This window comes from Parasteatoda tepidariorum, chromosome 5 (genome assembly GCF_982258835.1).
Source record: "Parasteatoda tepidariorum strain Cologne lab strain chromosome 5, Ptep-v5.0, whole genome shotgun sequence".
Classification (NCBI taxonomy): Eukaryota; Metazoa; Arthropoda; class Arachnida; order Araneae; family Theridiidae; genus Parasteatoda; species Parasteatoda tepidariorum.
Genome location: NC_141759.1, coordinates 87,555,220 through 87,578,778, shown reverse-complemented (window position 1 = coordinate 87,578,778; position 23,559 = coordinate 87,555,220). Strand labels below are relative to the sequence as shown.

The 23,559-nt window shown below is 27.1% G+C and overlaps 1 protein-coding gene across 1 annotated transcript; it reads right to left on the bottom strand.

Annotated features, from left to right (window-relative positions):
* Positions 1 to 18: 18 nt before the first annotated feature.
* On the bottom strand, positions 19 to 23,481 carry LOC107453642 (thioredoxin domain-containing protein 11). Its single transcript, XM_043049916.3, has 13 exons — positions 23,312 to 23,481; positions 21,196 to 21,406; positions 16,709 to 16,936; positions 15,739 to 15,832; positions 14,883 to 14,986; positions 13,448 to 13,513; positions 10,743 to 10,871; positions 7,335 to 8,114; positions 6,203 to 6,251; positions 5,959 to 6,113; positions 3,858 to 3,970; positions 3,678 to 3,758; positions 19 to 1,908 (listed from the first exon to the last, which is right to left on the bottom strand). Exons 1-13 carry the CDS (start codon positions 23,479 to 23,481, stop codon positions 1,404 to 1,406), a joined length of 2,685 nt encoding a protein of 894 aa, XP_042905850.2. The 3' UTR covers positions 19 to 1,403.
* Between the last annotated feature and the right edge of the window lie 78 nt (positions 23,482 to 23,559).

Sequence of the window (23,559 nt, the reverse complement as noted above, 5' to 3'; positions counted from 1 at the left end):
TAAATAAGAAAATAAATATCACTTTGTTTCTTTATTCTCCATAATACATCAGTTTTTGAATACTTTGAAACGACAATTGATATAAGCATCCTTACAAACTCAAGGAGTTATACACACCTGGTAAACTAAATTAAGTTGCGTTTTGTGAATTTATATTTTTTATCAGCAGTTTGTAAGAGAAATAAGAATTCCAAAAAAAAAAAAAATGATTATGAAAAATAATATATTTATTTGCTTTAAGAGAACAGAATAGTACTTAAAATGGAAATTAAAAATGATAAAGAATTTTAGTAGAGTTCTCTCAGTATTGATATCTAGCTGTCATGGGATGAAATTTTGAAAAAAACTTTATGACACAATTTTTCAATTATTTAGTTTTTATTTTCATTATAATTAATGCAGATCCATATTGTAACTGAAAAAAAAGGAGCAAATATATATTTTTACCCTTATTATTTTTTTAAATCTATTTATAATTTTTTTTTACTCTTTTTATACAGAGTATCAGGATACATATATCTGAAAACAGGGTTCATATATATGATTCATATTCCTAAAAACGACTATCAAGAAGAACATTTGATAGTTTAGAATAAAAAAACATTATGAGATGAATGAGGAATGGGTTGAAATAGTCACCATGGGAAAAGCTAGCTCAAAATACAGCTTGGAAAATTTTCATTGAATAATAAAATATGTAAATGCATTTACAGCTATGGAAAGGCACCTTTTCATCAAAAATTATTCGACACATGTCAATTGCGCTTGCAAAAGTATCATCCCTAATAAAGGAAACGTTTGAAACTAGATTTGCTTTGTCATTACTATTGCACTAGAATTACACTAAAGGCAATTGGCAACAGTCTCAGATTCATTCTTATTCTCGTGACGAGAGGGTCATAGTAAACACCTCATTCTCCAATTACCCATAGACTTTTATAGATTTGAAACTGACCGGAACAATACAACATTACATTCTGAACCACTAAGGCACCACTAGATGAAGTGCAAATCAGTTACCAAGTTTCCAATACAAAAAGATGGAGGACAGTGACCCCTGAGAAGGGTCAAGAATATAAGGCTCCAGTGATTAATGGGGAGATTTCAAGTACAAGGCTGGGTTTTTAGAATTTTTTTTTCTGGTGGTACGTTAATTTGCAATATATTAAGACATTTTGTGTCACCAGCGTTCTTCTGGCGCATGTTCATGGCTTAACAGTATTTGTGCACAATTTTTCAAAAAGCATACTTTTTTTAAATTTTATAAAAATATCTAACTTTTTGTGTCAGGGTGTGTATATCTCCTTAAAAGGTAAAAAAAAAAAAAAAAAAAAAACTCAAAAAGGCTAGTGCACTAAATTCACTAAAAATAATTAATATTAAAACCTAGTTAATTTATTACATCATAACTCATCTTTAGCTTTCTTTTGTTTAGCCTTCGATTTTTTATGCTTTGTTCCTTTCTCTACATTATTGCTATCAGAGTCTTTTGCATCACGAAGATAAATGTCTCTTTTCTTTCTTAAAACCATCTGCAGTTCTTGAGCTTTCCATATCTGCAATCTCTTCTTATGAATGCGCTCTATCACACTAGATATATAAACTGTCTTTAAGTAATTTATATTTGGCTTTTTGCCATCTTTACTAATTTTTGCACTTTTCCCCGGCTGGAGTTCATGGATGACCTTTTGAGCGAAATGCAGGTCATTGGTAAGAATTTTGAGCTCCCTGTATAATCGTCTTTGCTCTTTTGCAGACATTATGAGGTTGTGAGCAACACAATCCCGATTGCACATCTCCATGGACACTAGCCAGCGTACTTTAGGTTGGGAGTGTATGAGGACAAAATGCAAGAGGTTGGTAAGAGTGATTTCCATGTGTGCTGGAAACTCGACACTATCAGCTTTTCTAGAAGGAAGTAAAAATAATTTGCATTAATATAAAGATAACTGTAGTTTCAAAATTGAATGCAGTTAGGGGTTGTTCACAAATTGAAAAAAATATAGACCAGAAAAAGAAAAGGTCCGCAAAAATTACACTTTTTTGATTTCTTATTAAGGAAATTTTTTTTAAAATCTCCATGCAGAACTAAAATCTGTTCTAGTTTTCTGCACATTTAAAATCCTTTATTTCATGCTAATGATTTTAGAAGTACGATTGTTCATTTAAAATTACAGTTACACTATGTTATCTGCATAATGCCACAAAATGAATTTATCATGACTATACCATTTTTTTTAATATTAAAAATGACTTTTTTTAAAATGGCAGACACTGAATTTCCTACCTTCTTCGCCTAGGAAGATGCTGGAAGTGTCACTCATTTAACGTTACCCAGTGGGCACCTGTGAACCTACATCACGGAGGCGAGCAACATTACCCACGCCACACTGCCACAGATACCCGTTTCATAGAGTGGTCCATGGAAGATGCCGGAAGTGTCACTCATTTAACGTTACCCAGTGGGCACCTGTGAACCTACATCACGGAGGCGAGCAACATTACCCACGCCACACTGCCACAGATACCCGTTTCATAGAGTGGTCCATGGAAGATGCCGGAAGTGTCACTCATTTAACGTTACCCAGTGGGCACCTGTGAACCTACATCACGGAGGCGAGCAACATTACCCACGCCACACTGCCACAGATACCCGTTTCATAGAGTGGGCCACATTCACACAACAAACAATAGAGAACAACACACAGAGAGAAACATCCATGCCCTGAGCGGGATTCGAACCCGCAGCCACAAAAAATGACAATAGGGATGGTTGACTGTGTAAAAGCTAAGTGCAGATGGCGCTAAGGGTTAAAATTCGTCTTAACACTTCCGACTGACTTTTGCACCTAAGTTTGCAAAAATGCACCATCCAATTTTATTATACTCGTAGTGTTTTCAATATAACATGTTCTTTTAATCTAACAATCAATGAAAGAAACAACAAATAAATTCAGAAGACTCCGCAAGCTTGCTATGCTAAACAAAAAATAACAAGCAGTGCTATTTTAAGCAAATATAACCAAATGAGGGACAAAATTCAAAACATGGCTAACCTTAAACTTTATTTATGCTGTGATATTTATTTTGATAAATTTGTTTTAGGCTTACGAGCTGTTGGAATTTATAAATTGCAGAAAATTCTTATGAATTGCGAAATTACGCTTAAATTTGTACCAAGTCACAATAATAAAACTTCCAAGAATATTAAGCCTGTTAACACATCTCCTCACAAGCATGACAAGCAAAGCGCCTCGTAATCGAAGTGATACATCGGAAGTTTTGTAAATTTCCTCCAGTTTCAAGAAGCTTGTTATTGTTTACATTCAGCCAAACCATCCATAAAAAAATAATTATTTCACAATATAAGACATTTAAATGAATTATGGAAAATGAAGTTAAGATACTGAATCCATACACATAAATTTAGGCAATCATTACAATGAAGTTTAGACTATATATTGCTTGTTCTTTGCAATACAGAAAAAAAATTTAAGAATCAATAAAGAATCTCCTTAGCATACATATATTTACTTAATGAGTAGTTAAAAAAAAAACATTTTAATTTTTAATAACACTTAATATCTGATGATTGCATTAATGTATTATTCAAAGAAAATTTATCTTAGCGTAAAATTGTTAGTTAAAATATAATTTAAAAATATAAAATGGCCAACCTTTTAGCAGGAAAAAATATTATTGTGGGATATTTTTCAACTGTATACTCCCAGGGTAAATCATTTTCTTCACCATTTATCCTGCAAAAAATATCATTTATATCAGAATAATTAATAATAAAATAATGATGGAAACAGTGTTACAAGATTTACACAAAAACAAAACTCTCGTATCTTTACCGAACAAATTTTATGCCCTCCACATTTGAAAAGTAGTCAGCAACACGTAGGTAGATGTGAGATATTGATTTACAAGCACCACACCAAGAAGCATAGTAGTAAAGAATAACATCCTATTAAAAAGAAGAAGAAAAAAAAGGATAAATTTTTGATTTTATAAATTAGATTGTTATAAAGGATAAATTTCTTTGCACTAAGCTTAGTGATATTATAGAATTTCTTTTTTTAACATTTAAAGAAATGCATTCATATTAAACTAATTTGTTTAACTTATTAAAATTTTTTAGACATTTGTTAAAACTCATTATTCACTACTCCTTCTTCAGCACTACACCCTAGAACAGGCCAAGGATGCGCCAGTCAGATTTCGGCAATGCTGTCCATCCAAGGCAACTGTACTTTAATTTTTGACATCTAACACACCAAGATTTATATATTACATTATCCAGCCACTTGATGGCTGGACGACCTGTTTTCCTTGTGCCAGCAGGTTAGCCAAAAGTCAGCTTCATTTTTGACATCTAACACAACAAGATTTATATTACATTATCCAGCCACTTGATGGCTGGATGACCTGTTTTCACTGTGCCAGCAGGTTAGTCAAAAGTCAGCTTCATTTTTGACACCTACCACAACAAGATTTATATTACATTATCCAGTCACTTGATGGCTGGATGACCTGTTTTCCTTGTGCCAGCAGGTTAGTCAAAAGTCAGCTTCATTTTTGACATCTAACACAAGATTTATATATTACATTATTCAGCCACTTGATGGCTGGATGACCTGTTTTCCTTGTGCCAGCAGGTTAGTCAAAAGTCAGCTTCATTTTTGACATCTAACACAACAAGATTTATATTACATTATCCAGCCACTTGATGGCTGGATGACCTGTTTTCCTTGTGCCAGCAGGTTAGTCAAAAGTCAGCTTCTTTTCAGGGGTCTCTTAATCTTTGCAAGTGTCCAAACGGTCTTATGCAATATGCTTAAATTATTTGGACGATGTTGGTCCTTTAAAATTTACCGTAGAGCACACTGTTGTAAAGTATTCATCATATGTTACTTTCATATACAAGACCATACATTTTCTGCAATATTTTTTGTTCAAAAATCAATGGTTTATCGTATGCTGCCTTAGCAAGTGTAAAAAACTCGCAGACATGCAGTAATAAAGGTCGAATTAGGGTTCTATAAATATTGATCTTTGTTGCTTGTTTCAGGAGTTTCGATGTTAGAATTATATTCTTTATTTACATTCATATCTGATTCTAATTCATATGAATAAAAATATTATTGAACTAATTAACTATTAAAACGATGCTCATTCAAGCTTCCATATTGGAATGTAATTTTAGTTAACTCCAGAGTAATTAAAAAAATATCATTGGTGAAAACAGTTCATAAGCGCTTCACTTACAGGTGCACAGCAAAGTTCTGAAAAGAATTCTGCATGTTGTTGGTTTCAACACTGTGAACAATATATAACTTAACAGAACTTAAAGTATGAGCTGAATATATATACTATAACATTTGATTTAATATAAGAAAAACCACATGATTATATTCATAAAAATATAACTTTCTAATACTGTATTAATATAGCAAAATATATCTATACATCAGTATGAAAAGCACTAAAGAGGAAAAAAAAATTAAGTTTTACCAAGTAAAAATCATAAAATTAAAAAAAAAAAAAAATATAGAATGCAAGAAAATTAATACAGTATATGACATAGATCAAGCATATGCATCATTAATGAGTATATGACGTATGAGTATACATCAAGACATAGTTTTATCATAGATTAAAATTCATTAAACAGGAATCTGATAAGCTTTTATAAGCAATAACTTTCAATCAATAAAATTTATTTCGTTCAATGAAAAAAGGATTGTTCAAAGCAGCTTCTATTTTTCATGTATGTGATTTTAAAAAAAATTACCTTAAATATCTAGCTAATTTGGTTTAACAAGATCAATTTTAAATTATTAAAAATATGTAGTAACTATTATATATGATTCTAATTATAAAAATAATTTTAAACACCAGATAGATCAGTGGAATGCATATTTTATTTAGATATAAAGAGAAGAAATATCTTACTTGTTGATCAAATACTATATCAAAGAAAGTTGCAGTTGTCACCTCATCTACACAAACATTGGAATTATCATCTTTCTTGCAATCTTTCAATTTTCGAATTGGCATTCTAAGGTCACGGCTTAAGCTTCCGTCTGTGTAGTTTCTAATAAATTCCACTAATAAAGAAAAACTATGATTAAGCTTACAGTTAAAATAAAAAGAATAATAATATTAATTGAAACAAAGAAAAATGCAGTTCACTTACCTAATGTTTTCTTATTAACTAATCCATTTAAAACAAATTGAGATTCTTGCTGTAATAGAAGATGCAGAAATTAACAAGTCATATTCAATTAAAATCACAAAAATTAATAGTTATTTAATATTGATTAATTTACTACAACTATTAAAAAAAAATCAAATATAGCAATTAGTAAAAAAAAAAAAAAAAAAAAAAAACAAGTAGTGGAAGTTGTAGTAAATCCTAAGTTATTTTTCATTCAATTAAAAACTATCAGTTTTAGAATTGGGAGCAATTTTGTATAATAGTTTTCTAATTTTGAACTACAACTATATCATGCGAGAGTTTTTTTTTAAAACATAGAAAAACTTGAATAATTACACTAAGTAAAATTTACCTACCATAGTTATATAAAATTACTTAAAAGAGCCTTTTTTTTTATCTATATACATTAATTAAACATAAATCACCCTTTAAGATTAAAAAATTTATACAATTATTCATTGAAAAGAACCAAACAAATTGATTAGACTACAAACTGAATAGTAAGGTTTATTAAGATGTAATTTAAATTATTAAAGAGAAAGCCGAGAAATATACAAGATGAAAGAGGATATTTTGGCATGCAGTAACACTGTAAATTAATAAGATAGTGAAAATGATTCTTTAAAAAAAAATTTAAATGAAAATATAGATTAAAATTTTAAAAAATTATAAATTTTTAATTAAATTTAAAAAAATGTTAAATTAGAAAAAAAAAACAATATTTAAAAACAAACTAGAAATAATACATAAGATTCATAAATGAAGGGCTAAACACATAGCGCAAGAAATATAAATATAATTTCAAGTGGTATAGCAATCAAATATAAAGAACATTAAATACCTATCTCGTATCTTTTAGTTGTTATTGTATGCCAAAAAAGTTTTATTTACACATTGTTCATAACATGAAAGAGGCATGTTGTGAACCAATGTTCAATTTAACAATTTATGTAAAAAAATAATGATGTAACAAGTCACAATTTTTAAAAACTACCTTTGTATGCAACAAATTTTCAGACATTTTCAAACAAAATTTACTTAACTTTGCATGTTATAGACTAGACTTCATGAAAATACCATTATTAACTAATTAAAAAAACAAAATCATTACCGCTGATTCAATTATCACAGCAGTTGTCTGGTGCAAATTATTTGACACATCAATTCCCAAATTTTCTGCAAAGCTGTGAAAAAGCACAGTGTCCATAGCAATGAAAGTTAAAGATCGGTTAGTACGGCAACCGAGGCCTGTGAAATTGCTAAGCCAAGAGCTGCGATCAGAAGATGCTGGAAAATTAGGAAAATTAAGCTCAGAGTAGTTTAAGGCATATCTCAAGCGATGGCACAGCCTTTTCTCATTGTTCTGAATCATTGTTAGAATTAAGTCATCTTTTAATTCAGCTATTTCTTTTTCTGTTATTTGCTTTCTAGAAAGCTTAACAGAATCCTTAGAGCCATCCTCACAGTGAAAGCTCAGTTGCTTATACTGACCGAATTTAACAGGAAAGGAAACTTCCATGTCCCGGCACTGCTTGAATTTACCAAGTTCTTTGATGTTGAACTTCTTTAGAATCAGGTGTAAGGTGTTTTCACATTCGGAAAGCTTCATTTCTTCTACGTTCTTGACGACATGGTGTAAGCAGACCCTACATGAGCAGGAAGTGTTAAATCTTAGATTAAAGTTTGCATTTTGGCAGCAGGTCAGGTCACAGAGGTCAGGACGTCGACTGCATATGTTGGGATGTGTTTTGGTGTCATTTTTATGGCACTTTTTAAGTGATTTTGAAAACTCTTCTTGCATAATATGCCTCTGCAAAACCATGCGATGAACTAGAGATTCAATGAAACCTGTTTTTTCACAGTTACTGTAGTCAAGAGCAACTTCCTTAAACTGGAAGGGAAAAAAAATTTAAATAAATATATATAAGATACTAACTATCAACATTTACAAATTTCAAACCTAGTTCATTAATATAATATTTCAACTCATTCTAATAACTCTACAAAGAAAGCAAAAGTATTTATTTATTTTTTTAAGAATCATTAAAAATTTATTTTTACTTTTTTTTAAAACATGTACCTATAAAAAATATATACTTTTTTAGAAATGTATTTAAGTCAAATTTATAGATTGAATCAAAAGATGATGAGATCGGATCACAGTAAAGATGAAATGTGTATATATTTTGAATAGTCATTTCTTATAGCAAACTAAACTTTCCTGGTATAATTACTTAGAATATCTATATATATATTTCTCTTACACGGCACCAAAAAAAAGCCTCATTGCAATTCCCCGAATGGCAACGTTAGAAAATGGACCAATGATTGCTGCTAAAAATGTCACATGGCAAATGTCACATGAGGTGGCTCAACATATAGCGCTTTTTAAAACTGAAACAATAACCAGAGTGAGCATTATCAGGTTGTTCAATTCAGATTCATGCCCTAAAAACAAGATAATATTTAATTTAAACTGGCTCAACATATAGCGCTTTTAAAAACGAAAACAATAACCAGAGTGAGCATTATCAGGTTGTTCAATTCAGATTCATGCCCTAAAAACATGATAATATTTAATTTAGGCTCAATTAGGAATTAATTAGGCTGGCCTTCTCCATGACTATAAATAAGTCACAAGGTCAGACTTTTGAGAAAATCAGTTTAGTATTGACTAAACAAGTTTTTAATCATGGACAACTTTATGTTGGCCTGTCAAGAGTTAAGTCATTTGACAGCCTTTCAGTAATTGCTCCAAGATGCCAAATCTATAATTGTGTTTTCAAAGAAATTCTAAATGCTTAGTGCTAATTTCTTAGAGGTTTGCAGATAAAAAAAATTTTTTGGAAAAAATTTAATTGAAACTTCTATTGGCAGTAGGAAAGGGGAACTGCCAAAATCAAAACTCCCCGATTAGAAATGCAGCATGGCGACCTCCACGTGGTATTTTTCGGGTAATGCTAACAGTCATGCATTTTAATTTATTGTATGTAAAACATCCTTATTTTGTTCTAAAATGTTATGTACTTTATCACAAATGTTAATTAATATAGAAATTGATTTCAATAATGCTGATCACCAAAAAATATTTCATTTGGCGATAAAACAAATTTTTGTGTTCTTGAAAATGAAAGACTTTTTGATGGTTATTATCTCACAAGGAAAAGTTAGGGTTTAAAGTTTATATTTTTAAATAATAAAATTTTTTTCAAAGACTTTTGGAATTAACTAGCATTAACTAATTTATTATACACATTTAGTTGAATTTAGGTGAGTAACTGCAATATTTGATAATTTATTTTGCTAATATGTTTCTCATTTAGCTAATGTTTTGATTTTTTAGCCATGTGCAATCTAAAAAGCTAATATACTTTTTTAAAAGCCAATAAGAACACTGATAGAATTCTTCTACATAAGTACAATACTATGTCTTTGATGATAATATACTATGTCTTTGTGCTAGAGCATTGTGTTCATTGGCGAGCGAGCAGAGCGAGCCATGGTTCACGGCGTGAACCACATAGGATTGCGTAGCAATTCTCGGGGGTTGGCGAGCGTTAGCAAGGAGGGGGCGGAGCCTCCTAGTATGGCAATATTCTTGACTTAAGCTAACGATTCTATATTTTCACGAATAGAAACTAGCTGTCTCACTAAGTTAATTATTTAAAAGACAATATTTAATAGAACTTCGTAGATGATGATTTTATAGCTCTTCAAATATCTTTTTAAAGCTCATCAATACAAAATTCTAATCAAACAAGAAATTTAGTTATATCTGCAGATTAAAAAAAAAATCCTTTAATTAATTTAATATTTTTTAATTAAATAATATTTTAATTAGGATGCTGATGAAAATAAAAGGAGTTGTAAATTTGCAATTACTTCATTTAACTAAGTGACTTTTTGGTTTAGTATAAAAAATCAAAATTTTTTGTAAAGTTTACTGTTGTGGTTTAATAAAGTAACTAATTGAATAAAATCTAAGTCATTTCACAGTTTTTAAAATAATAAAAAAAAGAGCACCAGGTTCTCATTCACTTAACTTTAACTAATAGAATAGCTGAAAAGCAATACCATTTAAAAAGTTAAATAGAAATACACCATTTTAAACAATTGTAATTTTTAGTTGTAGAGCAAGAACCAGAAATGGCTATACTTAAGGAATGGCTATACGTTAAGCAATCTATAAAATAGCAGGTTATTTATAATTCAAAAAATAATATTCATAAATATAAAATAATGGATTATGAATCATATTTTTATAGTTTTATTATATAGAAACTATACATTTAAACTTTTGTAAAGATATATTTACACAGTAAAATGCAAGATTAAAAAATTATGTTCATAATAAACATAAAAATAAAATATAACACACAAATTATTATTTTTATTTTGAAAAGTTAAGTTTTAATGACACATAATTGAAGACTTTAGCAAGCACTTTTCAAATGTTATATTAGTGAACATTAAATAATTGCAAAACTTTTTTTTTACATTGAAAACAGCCTTTACTTACAAGATTGTAATAGGGCGAATGATCTAGCAACAAGTTACGAGGAGTGAACAAAATTACAGTTGGATTTTTTTCTATTTTCTCAGATAATGCTGTACTTTTAGCCCCAGGTGGCGACACCCACTGAGTTACCTGTAAAAAAAAACATAATTAATAATAATACAGAAATTTAAAAATCGATTGATTGATAAATAATTTAAAAAAATTCTTGGGATTCAGATTTACAAATAAAATTGACTTAGGTTAACACAAATCAAGTCAAAACTTACTTAAAAACTTCAGTCTATAGGGAAAAAAACAAACATAACTTTTAAGAATTTTTTCAGAAAACATTTGGATCCAATGAATTATTGGGTTATAAGATTTTACAAATTTAATTAAAAACAGGAAAATCACAGTAAAAAAAAAAGTCAAGAAGGTTTGTCTTGAATTATAAGTTTATACACTATAACTATTGTCATCTTTACGCAATACCTAGGTTTATCTAAATTTGTCAATTTTTGTCAGATAAAGATAAATGAAATTTTTTTTTCATAAACTAAAAATATAATCTATTTTTTCAACAGAAACTTCTTGAAAATAAAGAATTGTAATTGTTATTTCTTTTTTAAAAGAAAAACTAGATTCTTCAATAAGCTTACATTAATATGCATAATAACATTATATTATCCATTTTTGTTTGGATAACAGGGGCAGCATGATAAATGAATAATTTGTTAACTTTAAATTGTATTTATAAAATACGAAATTATTTTTAAATGCAAAGCAAATTAATACTTGTTAGTGTTTTAATAGTGGAGTTATTTACATTATCAGACAGCATAGACACCAAATCTCACTTCAATACTACAATTTTTGTAAAACATGATACCAAAAGGTATTTAGTATGAACCGTATTTCAATTAAATTGAAAAAAAGTATTGAGTTCAAGATCGATGGTTAAATGCTCTATTGAAATTAATAGTAAAATTTGCAAAGATCACATATTCCACTAAACAATAATAAAAATTATGTGCACTTAAATTATAAATCTATGTTACTTTACATAATTAATTTTTTTGTTAATGACTTACTAACATTACATAAAATAAAGCAATATTTTTTTTCACCACAAAATTAATAATATTAAATTTACAAAAAATAAATAAGCATGTGGCAAATTCTTAAACCTTATGATAATAAGATAAACAACAGAATTAAATAATACATGACTTCAAGATCATATATAGGAAGGTTATTATTAAAAAGTAACGAGTAAAAGTACTAGGACTTAAAGCATAAGTAACAGATAAAAAGTTTTGATTTTGAAAAATAACAAGAGAAAAGTACAAAACAAAAAAAAAAGGAACAATTTTAAAGTACATTTTAAGGAAATTGAAAATTAGAAGTAACCTTACCTTTAATTAAAAAATTCAAGAACAAAATGTAAAATTTTTAGTTTTAAAATTTATTGCAATTGTGAACATTGGAAATATCCAAAAGTCAAACAAGAAATCATTAATTCTATGTTTATATACAAAAAGGAGTTTGAATTTCAGTTGATTTTGAAACTAAACCAATCATCATAAACTTTGCTTTCGCTTTCAGACACAATATTTTAATAAAAAAAATACCATGTAGAGCAATATCAATAAACATAACTTTTGTTTAAAAAAATAAGTAAAAAAAGATTGTATACACATAATAAAGATACACAAGAAACCCATTGAAATCCAATAGATTTACAATGATATTTTGCTTGTGAACGTTAAAAAAAATTATTATATGTAATGAAAATTTTTGAATTTGTGATAAATAAAAATATATGTCACATTGAATCTACTAGTAATTAAAAAATTTAGCACAAAAGTTTTACTTTTAATTTAATGATATGATAAACTAATATGTTTACATGCTATAATTCAAAAAAGAAGATAAAATAAATAATGAAACTAGGATTTTTTAATGTATACAATATTTCAACTAAGTAAAGTATTATTTTTATATTTTAAAGCTTAAATAAAATTTTTTTTTTTATTCTTGCAAAAAACTTTTGGTTTTGCAACATTAAATAAATTGTTGAAATTATTTTTAAAAAAAAACCTTCTAATGCATACACATGGCTGACAAAATAGTTAATAAAAAGATTGCTTTAAAAACAATAAGTCTTTAAGATAACCAATTCTTTGTCTTAAAATAAATTAATATGTACAAGGAACTTCATCTTATGCCAATTAGTTTAAGTTTCTGTGCATAATAAGGGAAATAGTTAATTTTTTAAAGGTCAAAATACACCAAAGAGATAAAAATATATTGAATTTGTAACTTAAACAAAACTATTTTCAAAAGGAGAAAAAATGTGCACCTTTTCTCAAAAGGAAAAAAAAAACCTACTCATTCCATGCATAAGTGGTACTGACAATCTGAATTCATAAAACCAAAAGTCCTCCTCCCCTGGCTCATCAGCTATTACCAAGGAAGATTTCCAGAAATGCCACTTAAAATATTTTGCAAAAGAACATTCGAGCTTTCAAAACTCACACACACACACAACAGAATGTCAAAACGGACAGCATTCAATAAGTAAAATTCACAATAAAATTTTAAAAAATAAGAAATACCTTATTTCAACAAATAAATTAATATTATAGAAAAAAAAGAACCATATTTAAGTTTATTAAGGTTAATTTAAAAGAACTAAAGAAAATAGAAATCAAATGATAAATTACCAGTTGCAACTTGGAGTAGGCCCACTTAATAACTTCTGCATGTTCTATTGAAGTTTCATTATATATCTATTAAAAGACATAATGCAGTTTATTAAAAATAACTCAATATTATATTTTTAAATTAATGATTTATAACTAAAAAATTTTGCTTGGAAAAAAAAATTACCACAACTTTGATCATAACATATAAAACAAGAATTATAGAATAAAAAATAACCATTTAAACCACAAAAAATATTTTATAATGAAATAATTAGCCTTTTATTTAAGGGTTTCATTTGCGAGTGAAAAAAATATTTCTTGATTTCATTGTTTTAAATTATATATATTTTTCAATGTTTGACTTAAAAAATGCTTTTTATCAAATGGAAATGGTACCTACACAAAATTTATGCTGACTAAAACGGCACATTTACAAAAATTGTCTCAAAATAATCAGCATCATTACAAAAACTCGATAAAAAATTATTATCTATTTAATAATTCTAATCAAAAATCAGCAAAATTCACATAATTTTTTATTATTTCTTACTTAATTTTTTATGTCCATGCATTTGGGTAAACCTGTTAAAAAAGCATGCATCAACCATATTTGCCTGCTATCTGTTTGATTCATGCATTCAGCATTCTAATTGCAAGGGAGAAGATATCTTTATTTTGATTTACCACACAGCAAGCAAAATGAAAAAAGGAAGACCTACCACCAGTCCACCAAATAGTTAACAAAATAAAATTTACTTCGAAAAAAAAAGTCAGACCAAAAGATAGTTTTATTATATGATCATTAAAAACCTTTTTCTAAATCTGCAAATGATGATGATATTGAATACTCTGAAATTCAGTCGCCAAGTGGAAATATTGAAGATATTAATAAAGAGAAAAGAATAATATAATTTAGATTCATTTCTTTCTTTGTAAATTAAACTGTCATTTATATAGTCTTATATGTTAGTTTGAAAATTTGTAAATTTCAAAAAGATAGGCTCATTAAAACACATTTGAAATATGTATTCCTGGTTACATTTTATCCAGTATTTTAATTGCCTGTAACACTAAAAAAAAGCTACTTCAATACTGTGTTTTTAATAATATTTTTTATAAAAAAATGTGGATTGACTTAAGATTTCATAAATATTAAATATCTGTAAGTTTTTCATAAAAGTTAAAATGCTGTGAAATTTTTTTTTACAAAAATGGGGGTTAAGTTTCAAATTCTTTATTGGTACTTTCTTTGGTTTAAGTTCATGTTTAAGCAAGAAAAATAAGCATTATTGAAATAAATGTACTTTAAGTTTTTAGTAAGCAACATTTCTCAAACAAAACTTGCAGCTTGTCTTTCAATATTTGTACCACTTACATTGTTAATCAAAACTTAAATGTCATACACATTTAATAACATTCAGGCAAATATTAAATAAAATTAAATTTGTCTAACTTCTGTTGAATTCCATAGAAAAAGCTGAAGAACTGATTTCAACTTTAAGTTTGTAGCATCACGTCTATTTGTTACGACAGCAAAACAGATCCTTCTATAGGGGTCTGAAAGAAATAATAGCTCTTGAAATATATACAAATCAAATTTATTCATAAAATAAACATATATACAATAATTATAAAATGAAACATAATTTTTCATAATTTGATTAACTGTCAAACCTTTAAATACAAAACCAATCACAATTTTCAACAACTAAACAGTCAAACTTTTGAAACACAATACTCAATAATTCATAAGGAATAAAACTTTTAAAAAAATTAAATGTTAATAAATTAAATTTAATAACTGTCAAAGCATTGAACAAATTTGATTACAAGTTTTCCTCTTTGTACTATTTTTTGCATAAATATTAAAGGCATTTAGTTAGTATTTAAGAAAGTATGCAAAAGCAATAGATATAATAATTAAAGAAACAGGTTTAACTATATAGTAGTCTAAATAAAATGAGTTAGTAAAATAAAGTAGAATGAAGGTTAGAATTGTCTTGTGTGATTATTATCCTATTTTCAATATATTATAACTTTAGTATAAAAAAATATATGTTAAAAATCGATGAACAAGATGATAATTTTTTATAACCAAATTCTACATTATGATAACCTGGTTGTAATAAATTGTGTACAGATAAAATTTAGGTTCAAAACAGTTAGCTGTCTAGCATAATTTAACAAGATTTTATTTACAATATATAAAGAGTAGTAATACTACAAAAGAGAAACAATTTATGATTTTTTTAAGGAATTTATTGAAGGTATTATTTTGATCCTATTTAATAACAATATTAGTACTTTACCTGCGGTTAATGAATTCAATGAAGCATAGTAAAATTGCTTATAGCCATCAGGATAAGAGCCATCCTTAAATTCTAGATAAGCAACAAGGACACCCTAAGAATATTTACAAAATTAGTGAAAAAAGGAAAAAAATACAACAAATTGATCACAAGAATAAGTTATTGTTAAACATAAACAATGATTATAATCAAGTGCATCAGTAAATTCAGTAATTATATTTAATAAATTAAGTTCACTAATTAATTCATAGAATAAGGAAGTAATTTTCAGCATCATAAACCACTCAAACTCTAGGTCTTCCTCTATGCTGAGTCAAAATTGCTGTGCTGCTATGCTGTCTTAAAATGCAATTGTCATTCATCGAATTAGTTAATATCTGGTTCCAGCTAAGTTAATATCTAGTTCTTTGTAGATTAATTATATCTGGTTTTTTGTAAATTTTACATAATTTGAAATGTTTTCACTATACATAATTCAGGCCACATAGTAAACTAAAAAAAAAAAAAAAAATCCTATACTACTCTTAAAAATATAAAAAAGTTAAACAAAAAGTAAAATTTTTATCTACTTAAGAGACTATTATTATTTACCTACTTAAGAGAGTATTTTTTAGAATAATAAAACAAATTTTTTTATCCTAAAATAAAAATAAAATATACTATTTTTAAATTATACTTTGCTTATATCAGAAAGTTTTAAGTTTCCAGAATAAATTTATCAGTTAATATTCCCTTATACCAATATGTACTTAAAATTTGTAATCAAGTTCCAAGATTTCCGTAATCAAACAATTTTTAATTCTATCGCAAAATCTCAAAGCGAAAACACAACAAATATGCAGCCCAGCATTTCTGTACAATAATTTCGAACAAATTTTATTCTATATCTGAAAAGCATTTTGTAAAGCCAAATAAAAAACAGAATAGTGAACATTAATAAACTAAAAAAATAGAATAAAGAACAGCTAACCTCGTGTTTGGTGAGGAGGTCAAGTAATTCTCCATAATGATGCAAAGGCACAAGAGGAGATAAGACATAGTCTAAAAAAGATATAATGTAAGTAGATATAACTGGTCCCTCATACCGAATAAGCCCAAATTCATGTACATTTACTAATACTATGGGATAAGAATGTATTGTAAATTTTTTTCTGCACTCCCCTTCAGGCCACCAACAGTTTATTGCAGCAAAAAATACCTAAAATTGGAAGAAAAGTCACATAATTACATAAAATGTGCAAAGTATAGAAACCATCATAATATATACAGGGGTCTGTTTAGAATAAATTTGGGTCCGTTAATGGACCCTTCACAAAATATCTTTTCATAAAAACGGATCCTTCACAAAATAATTTATATTTTAATCGGACCCTTCACAAATTTGTTTATCTTCATTGTTTTGTTAATCAAAAAAAACACTTCCCAGGAAGGGGGGGGGAATTAAAGACAGATATAAACGATTTAAGTTTTGTCTTCGGCAGACGCTTCTTCCTTTATTCGTCCGAAATGAATATTCTGCGTTCAGCACAGTATGGGCTAAATAACAAATGTTTGTATGTTGCATCTTTAATTCAGTAGCAGCAACTGTTGTTTATTTTTTAAAATTGAATTTTTTTAAATTATAATTTTATAGCGTTGAGTATAATCTTGCAGGTCTTTACAATTAAAAAACTCCTTGAAAAAGTTTTTTGCAATTACAGGACCCTATTTGCAAATATTCACAAAAGCAGGACCATGGTTGAACGAATGTGACTTAACGTTTATTTTATATTCACAAATTACGAGTAATTTTTTCACAATTTTACAAACACGGACCTTTCACAAAATGTCTGGACAGACCCCTGATATAAAATAATTATAAAATGCATAGTTCAATAGCGTTATAAAATACATAATTTGAAGTTCAGAATGGGAGTCTTTTTAGAATTTTGCATATGATTCGTACAATTCTTAAAAGAAAATTTAAAGTATAGAGTGGATAAAATTATATAAACAACTTTAAAATATAATAACATCTAAAATTAATCAGTAAAATCTTCCAGATTTTTTCTAATAAATGAACATAAAGTTTTGTTTTTACTGATTTTTATAGTTTTACAGTTTCAAAGCATAATTTTCCTTTTTTTATTTATTGTTATTTGTTTTTAAATAGAAAATAAATTTCATGTGTAATTAAATAACTTGCTCCAGACAAACCAAATTTTCTCAGATTTCTGAGTAAATCTTAAAATGTTTCAAACTTTCAGGGTTTAAATTCAGTATAAATCTAAAAGCAATTAAGCACTTCACATATATGCATTGCATATTAATGAGTATTAATAATTTACAATTAAAAGCAAAAATTTTTTAAAATTTGAAATTTTCTCTAACCTAAAATTCTTCTCCAAAAACTCCATGATATTAAGGAAAAAAAAATTTTCTACTCACTAAATTTATAATTAATTTTATTAAAATCAACATGCTACAAACTTATATATCAAGAGATTTCTCTATACATTTCAATTTAATTTTTCATCAACTTTTCCCAATTTTAATGAAGAAACTGAATTTAACGTAAGTGATTGTTAAACAAAAAGAGAAAATAACAAAATTATTAAAATAGCACTGATGAGAAGAAAAATTAATTATAATTGAGTTTACGAAGTTAGTTTTGATAAGTTTTTATTATATGATTGGTTAGATAAAATAGTTATAATACCTAATAATAGATTGAAACATGTTGGTTGTTGAATTGCGCCTGACCATTTCACTGTTCATATATATTCATCATACATAACAGAGTTGACTGGTTTAAACCATTGTGATTTAATATGTGTTTTTAGTAGTACCAATGTTTAGTATGTGATTTGTTAATTTAATGGTATTAATAAAATTTGAGTACCAAGCATGCTTGGGAACTAAACACTGGGGGTTCCGCGTTCGGCTGACCACCTGACCGGAACATCTGCTCCTGCACCCCAGAGCCCAAGGTCAAGAAAACTGAGATAGGCACAGTAGGCCTTGGCCCTCTATGGGCTGTCGCGCCACTGAGTTTAGTTTTTTTAATAAAATTTGATAGTGTAATTTTAATATTTTATATATTATATAATTAAGTTTTACTTTACTCCTTAACATAAAAAAATTAGTTAATTTAATTTTATTAGAAATTCATAAAAAAATTCCAGAATTTTTTCTGCTTTTCTAAAAAATTCCAGATTTTCTCTTTTCTACAGAATAACCACTTTGATGCTAAAATATATTTTTTCTCCCTTTAAACTAATTGCCTTTGTTTATTAAAGATGTTTAATTCATCCACCTCCTCCCTGAAAAAAAAATCTAAATACTAGATAACAACAGATTTTTAAAAAAAAAATCAAATGATTTCAATGAATTCCTTAAATTTACAATTATAACTATCCAAATAAGCAACTAAAATATGATACTTATTTCAGAACATAACAGATAGTTATAAAAATTTTTTTTTTACTAAATGTTTGATGATTAAACTTTTTTCTTTTGAGAAATATAACAAAATAACAACTAAAATATGATATTTATTTCAGAACACAAAAGATAGTTATAAAAAAAAAAATTACTAAATGTTTGATGATTAAACTTCTTTTTTTAGAGAAATATAACAAAACAAAATAACAAAGAGAGATTCAGGTAACAGTTATTTTCACAGTGACATGTTGTTGATGCAAGAAAAAGATACTTGGCATCATTTGTACATACTTACACCTACACATATCCCAACCTTCAAGGAAGGAGAAAAATGTTTTTACTACTGACTCACTTAACAGACAAACATTGTTTCTTTACCAAAAATTAAAGGTTTCCCTAACATGTAGTTTGAAAAACAGCATTTGATTTCAAAGCTAGAAAACCACCATATCATAACTTATATAAGAATGGTTTGAAATAGAAAAAAAATATAATAATTTCCATTTATTTTTATAAATACTAATTTTTAAACTACATTAAAAGTTTTTTTTCTCCCTTATTTCAAGCAAATGACATATGTTTCCAGTTTTCAATAATGATTTTTGTTTATTAGCTGCTGTTTCCTGAATGATCATTTTTCACAAGCAAACACCCAAAACTTGTATGAAAAACAATCTTCAAAAGTTTCACTAGATAGAAAAGTGAGGATATTATTTAGAAATTACACCAAACACTCCATGTTCTAAATAGATAATGATTGTTTTTCATATTTTAAAGTAAATATGTGTGCCTTTTATTCAACTGCTAATGAAACATATTAAAATGTCATCATTATTTGAAATCATTGAATGTGCTATAACATAATTTTGAACGAAATATTCATCCACTATTCATTTATTTCAAATATGATGAAAGCATGGCTGGAAGGAAATATCAAGCCATCAATGATTAACAGTAGATTTGGTGAGCATGTTTTTAAAATTTTTTAACAAAGCCTTCCGTAATTTTTGTATGGAACTAAGAATTATGATTGAAGAGAGAAATCACAAACATTGTTTCGACCACAAAATTGTTAAAAGCTCTCTACACAAACACATAAAACAAAAAAATTATCCATAATTAAACTACTTATGAAAAAATAATTATTATTTTATATATGTTACTATTAATAGGGGAAATTGGATATCATGTTTAATTACTAAAATGGTTGACAAATATCATAAAAAATTTATTACTTTATACCATTAACGTGTAAAGATTGTATAATATCCAATTTATATGGTATTGGTTTCAGCTCAAACAGATTTTTCTATACCATAATGAAAACTGTTATTAAATCAAGGGGTGTTTTCATTAAAATTTTTCTTTTTAAAAAAATTAAAACAGGCTCTTTTTTTTTTAAAGATAAAATTTATATTGTCGAAGAATATAACAATGTTTGTCAAATAATACAATTTGTGATTTATTTTTCCTTATCTAGAATTAAAAATTTTAAATTAAATAAAATTTCTACAAAATCAGGGGTCTGGCCAAACTAAATTTACTACCGCTTAGCGGTACCTTCACAAATTCAACTGTAGGAAAAACGGTAGTTTCACGAAATACTGTTTCTTAAAATTTAATTTTTGAGTCTCGTAAGAAACGATAAATTAATTTTTTTGTATTGATTTTTTAATATAATTTTTAATTTTCTCAAATTATGTCTAAATTTTTACAAAATAGGTACCTCTCAGAAAAACATAGACCCCTGAAAATATTTTTTACAAAAATAAATACATAAATAAATGTATAATCTTCTATGCATTTATTAAAATTTATATTGCTTGTGATAAATAAAACAAAGGAGTAACGTGAACTGTAATTAAATCAACAATTTGTCAAATAAGGTATTTTGGTGCTTAACTTATTTACAGGCAATTTTTTTTCATGTAATCTAGAATCAAAGTTTAACATTTGCATTTTAATTAAATACTATTTTTTTAACAAATAAAATAAGAATACCTAATTAAAAATGCACATTAAAAAATATATTACCTCATTGTGATAAAATCTGGCAACAGTTTCAACTTCTTCCTTGGCTTGCATGGATGTTGCATCCCATGGTGCATAATATATGATAAGGGAAACATCTTTTTCCGAAATAAGAGCATATAAATTTTTAAAATTACCAGTGTAAAAATCTGTGACTAAAGATGGAGGCTCAAAAAATATTTTAGGAGGATTTGCTTTTTTTGTTTTCAAGGGACTGAAAGAAAAAATATATATTTTTAAATATAATATATATAATTACTTATTTAGAACAATAACATTATTAAATAAAAAAAAAATTATACAACACATCTACTATAAAATTAAACCAAATCCAATATATAAAATCACATAAAACAATACAAGAATAACCATAGTGCATCTTAAATTTCAGAATTAATAAATTAAAATTAAGCTTTTAAAATATATTTGATTCAATTATACTAACAGGGGTCTGTCCAGGCCGAATTTACTACCGCTTAGCGGTACCTTCACAAATTCAACTTTAAGAAAAACGGTAGTTTCACAAATTCAACTTTAGGAAAAACGATAGTTTCACAAAATACGCTTTCGTAAAATTTTATTTTTTGTATCCTTAAGAAACGACAAATCCATATTTTTGTGTTGATTTTTAAATATTATTTTTAATTTTTCACAAATTATGTCTGATTTTTCACATAATAGGTACCTCGCAAAAAAACTTACACAGACCCTGACTAATCAATTCAACTGTATTTTAAAATATGAACCTGCTTTTTAAAGTTGTGTTAAAGTTATGCTCTTTACAAAATTGCTGAAGAAAATAATAAACTTTTTTAAACGCAATACTTTTGCTTTGAAAATCTTTGATTAAAAAATATAACTAAATTGCTTCTCGAAAAACCAGAGTAATACTTAGTATTTTTTTAAATACTGGGAAGTGAATTTTAATATCAAAAATATAATAAACAATTTTAAAAACTTGTTTTCACTTGTATGTCACTCCTTTAAATATTAGAACAATAAATAAGCAATGTAACATTCTTTCTTTGATAAATATCATAACTTTCATTTCGCAATAGTTATATTTTATTCATAAATGAAAGCAATTCATATAAATAAACTTAATCTCACAACAGTGACAGTCAGTCAAATAATCATTCGGGAAAGACTAATGTTACAGTAACTACAGAGTCAAAGAGGTAAAAAAGAAGAAGTTAACACATAAAAAAGAAAAAACTTAATACTACTTAGCTATGTAAAAGAAACTTCTGTATTTTTTTATTGAAAATGTTTTTGATATTTAAAAGATTTATTTCACAATTGAAATAGGTTTCTTTTTTTTTGTGTGTGCACTTTTACATAAGTGCACATAACTTGTGTGCACTTTTTAAATAAAAATCACTCCTCTCATTAGATTAATCAAGCTTAAAGGTAAGATAAAAGATTATAAACTACACTGCCATAGAGAGTTGTTGTGTCTAAAACACTTTATTTAGTGAAATTCTTTTTTTAAAACTAACTGCATAAACATAAAACAATGTAGCTAAAAATATAGCAGACACGAAGAAGAAGAAAAAAAATCAATAACCGGGATACAAAGTATCTTCACTTCTTGGAAGAAATAAAAATAAGATCTATAACAAAAAATTGAAAAGAAAAAACACAGAAAATACAGGTCAATGAAAATTATTATATGACCACATAACTTAATACATTATTTTAGAGTTTTAATTTTTGCAAAGCAAACCATATGGGAAAAATCTAGTTGAAACTTCAATATTTAGAAAACTTGTAGGTAACTTTGTTATGCACAACAAAATAAATTTTATTTTTAGCAGAAGCCATGCAAGTTTGTAAAGTGTTTTTTATATAGCTATGTACTAAATACAAGATCTATAACAATAAAAGTTTAAAGCAAAATCATAAAAAAAGCAAGTTAATGAAAATTATTTTTAACCCACATAAGTTATTTTAGAAATTTAATTATTGCAAAGTAAACCATATGGAAAAAATTTAATTGAAACTTTAATAGTTTGCAAACAATTGAAGGTAACTTTGCTATGCATAACAAAATAAACTTTATTTCGAGCAGAAGCCATACAAGTTTGCAGTGTTGTTTACTATATCTCTATGATCCTACCTATTTTGAAGAGCTGCTATACCAGTAAACACGATTGCAATCACGAAAAATATTTCGCGACCATAAGAATTCATAACTTGAAGATATCCTCCTATTGGCGGTGGGGTCTCTGCACGTGTCTCTTGTATTTTGATATCATCTTCGTCTTTCACCGTATCATTAGACGCCATGATGACGTCATTATAAGAAAAATAATAGCAATATAAATATGAATAATTTTTTTGATCATTAATAAGAAATTATAAAAA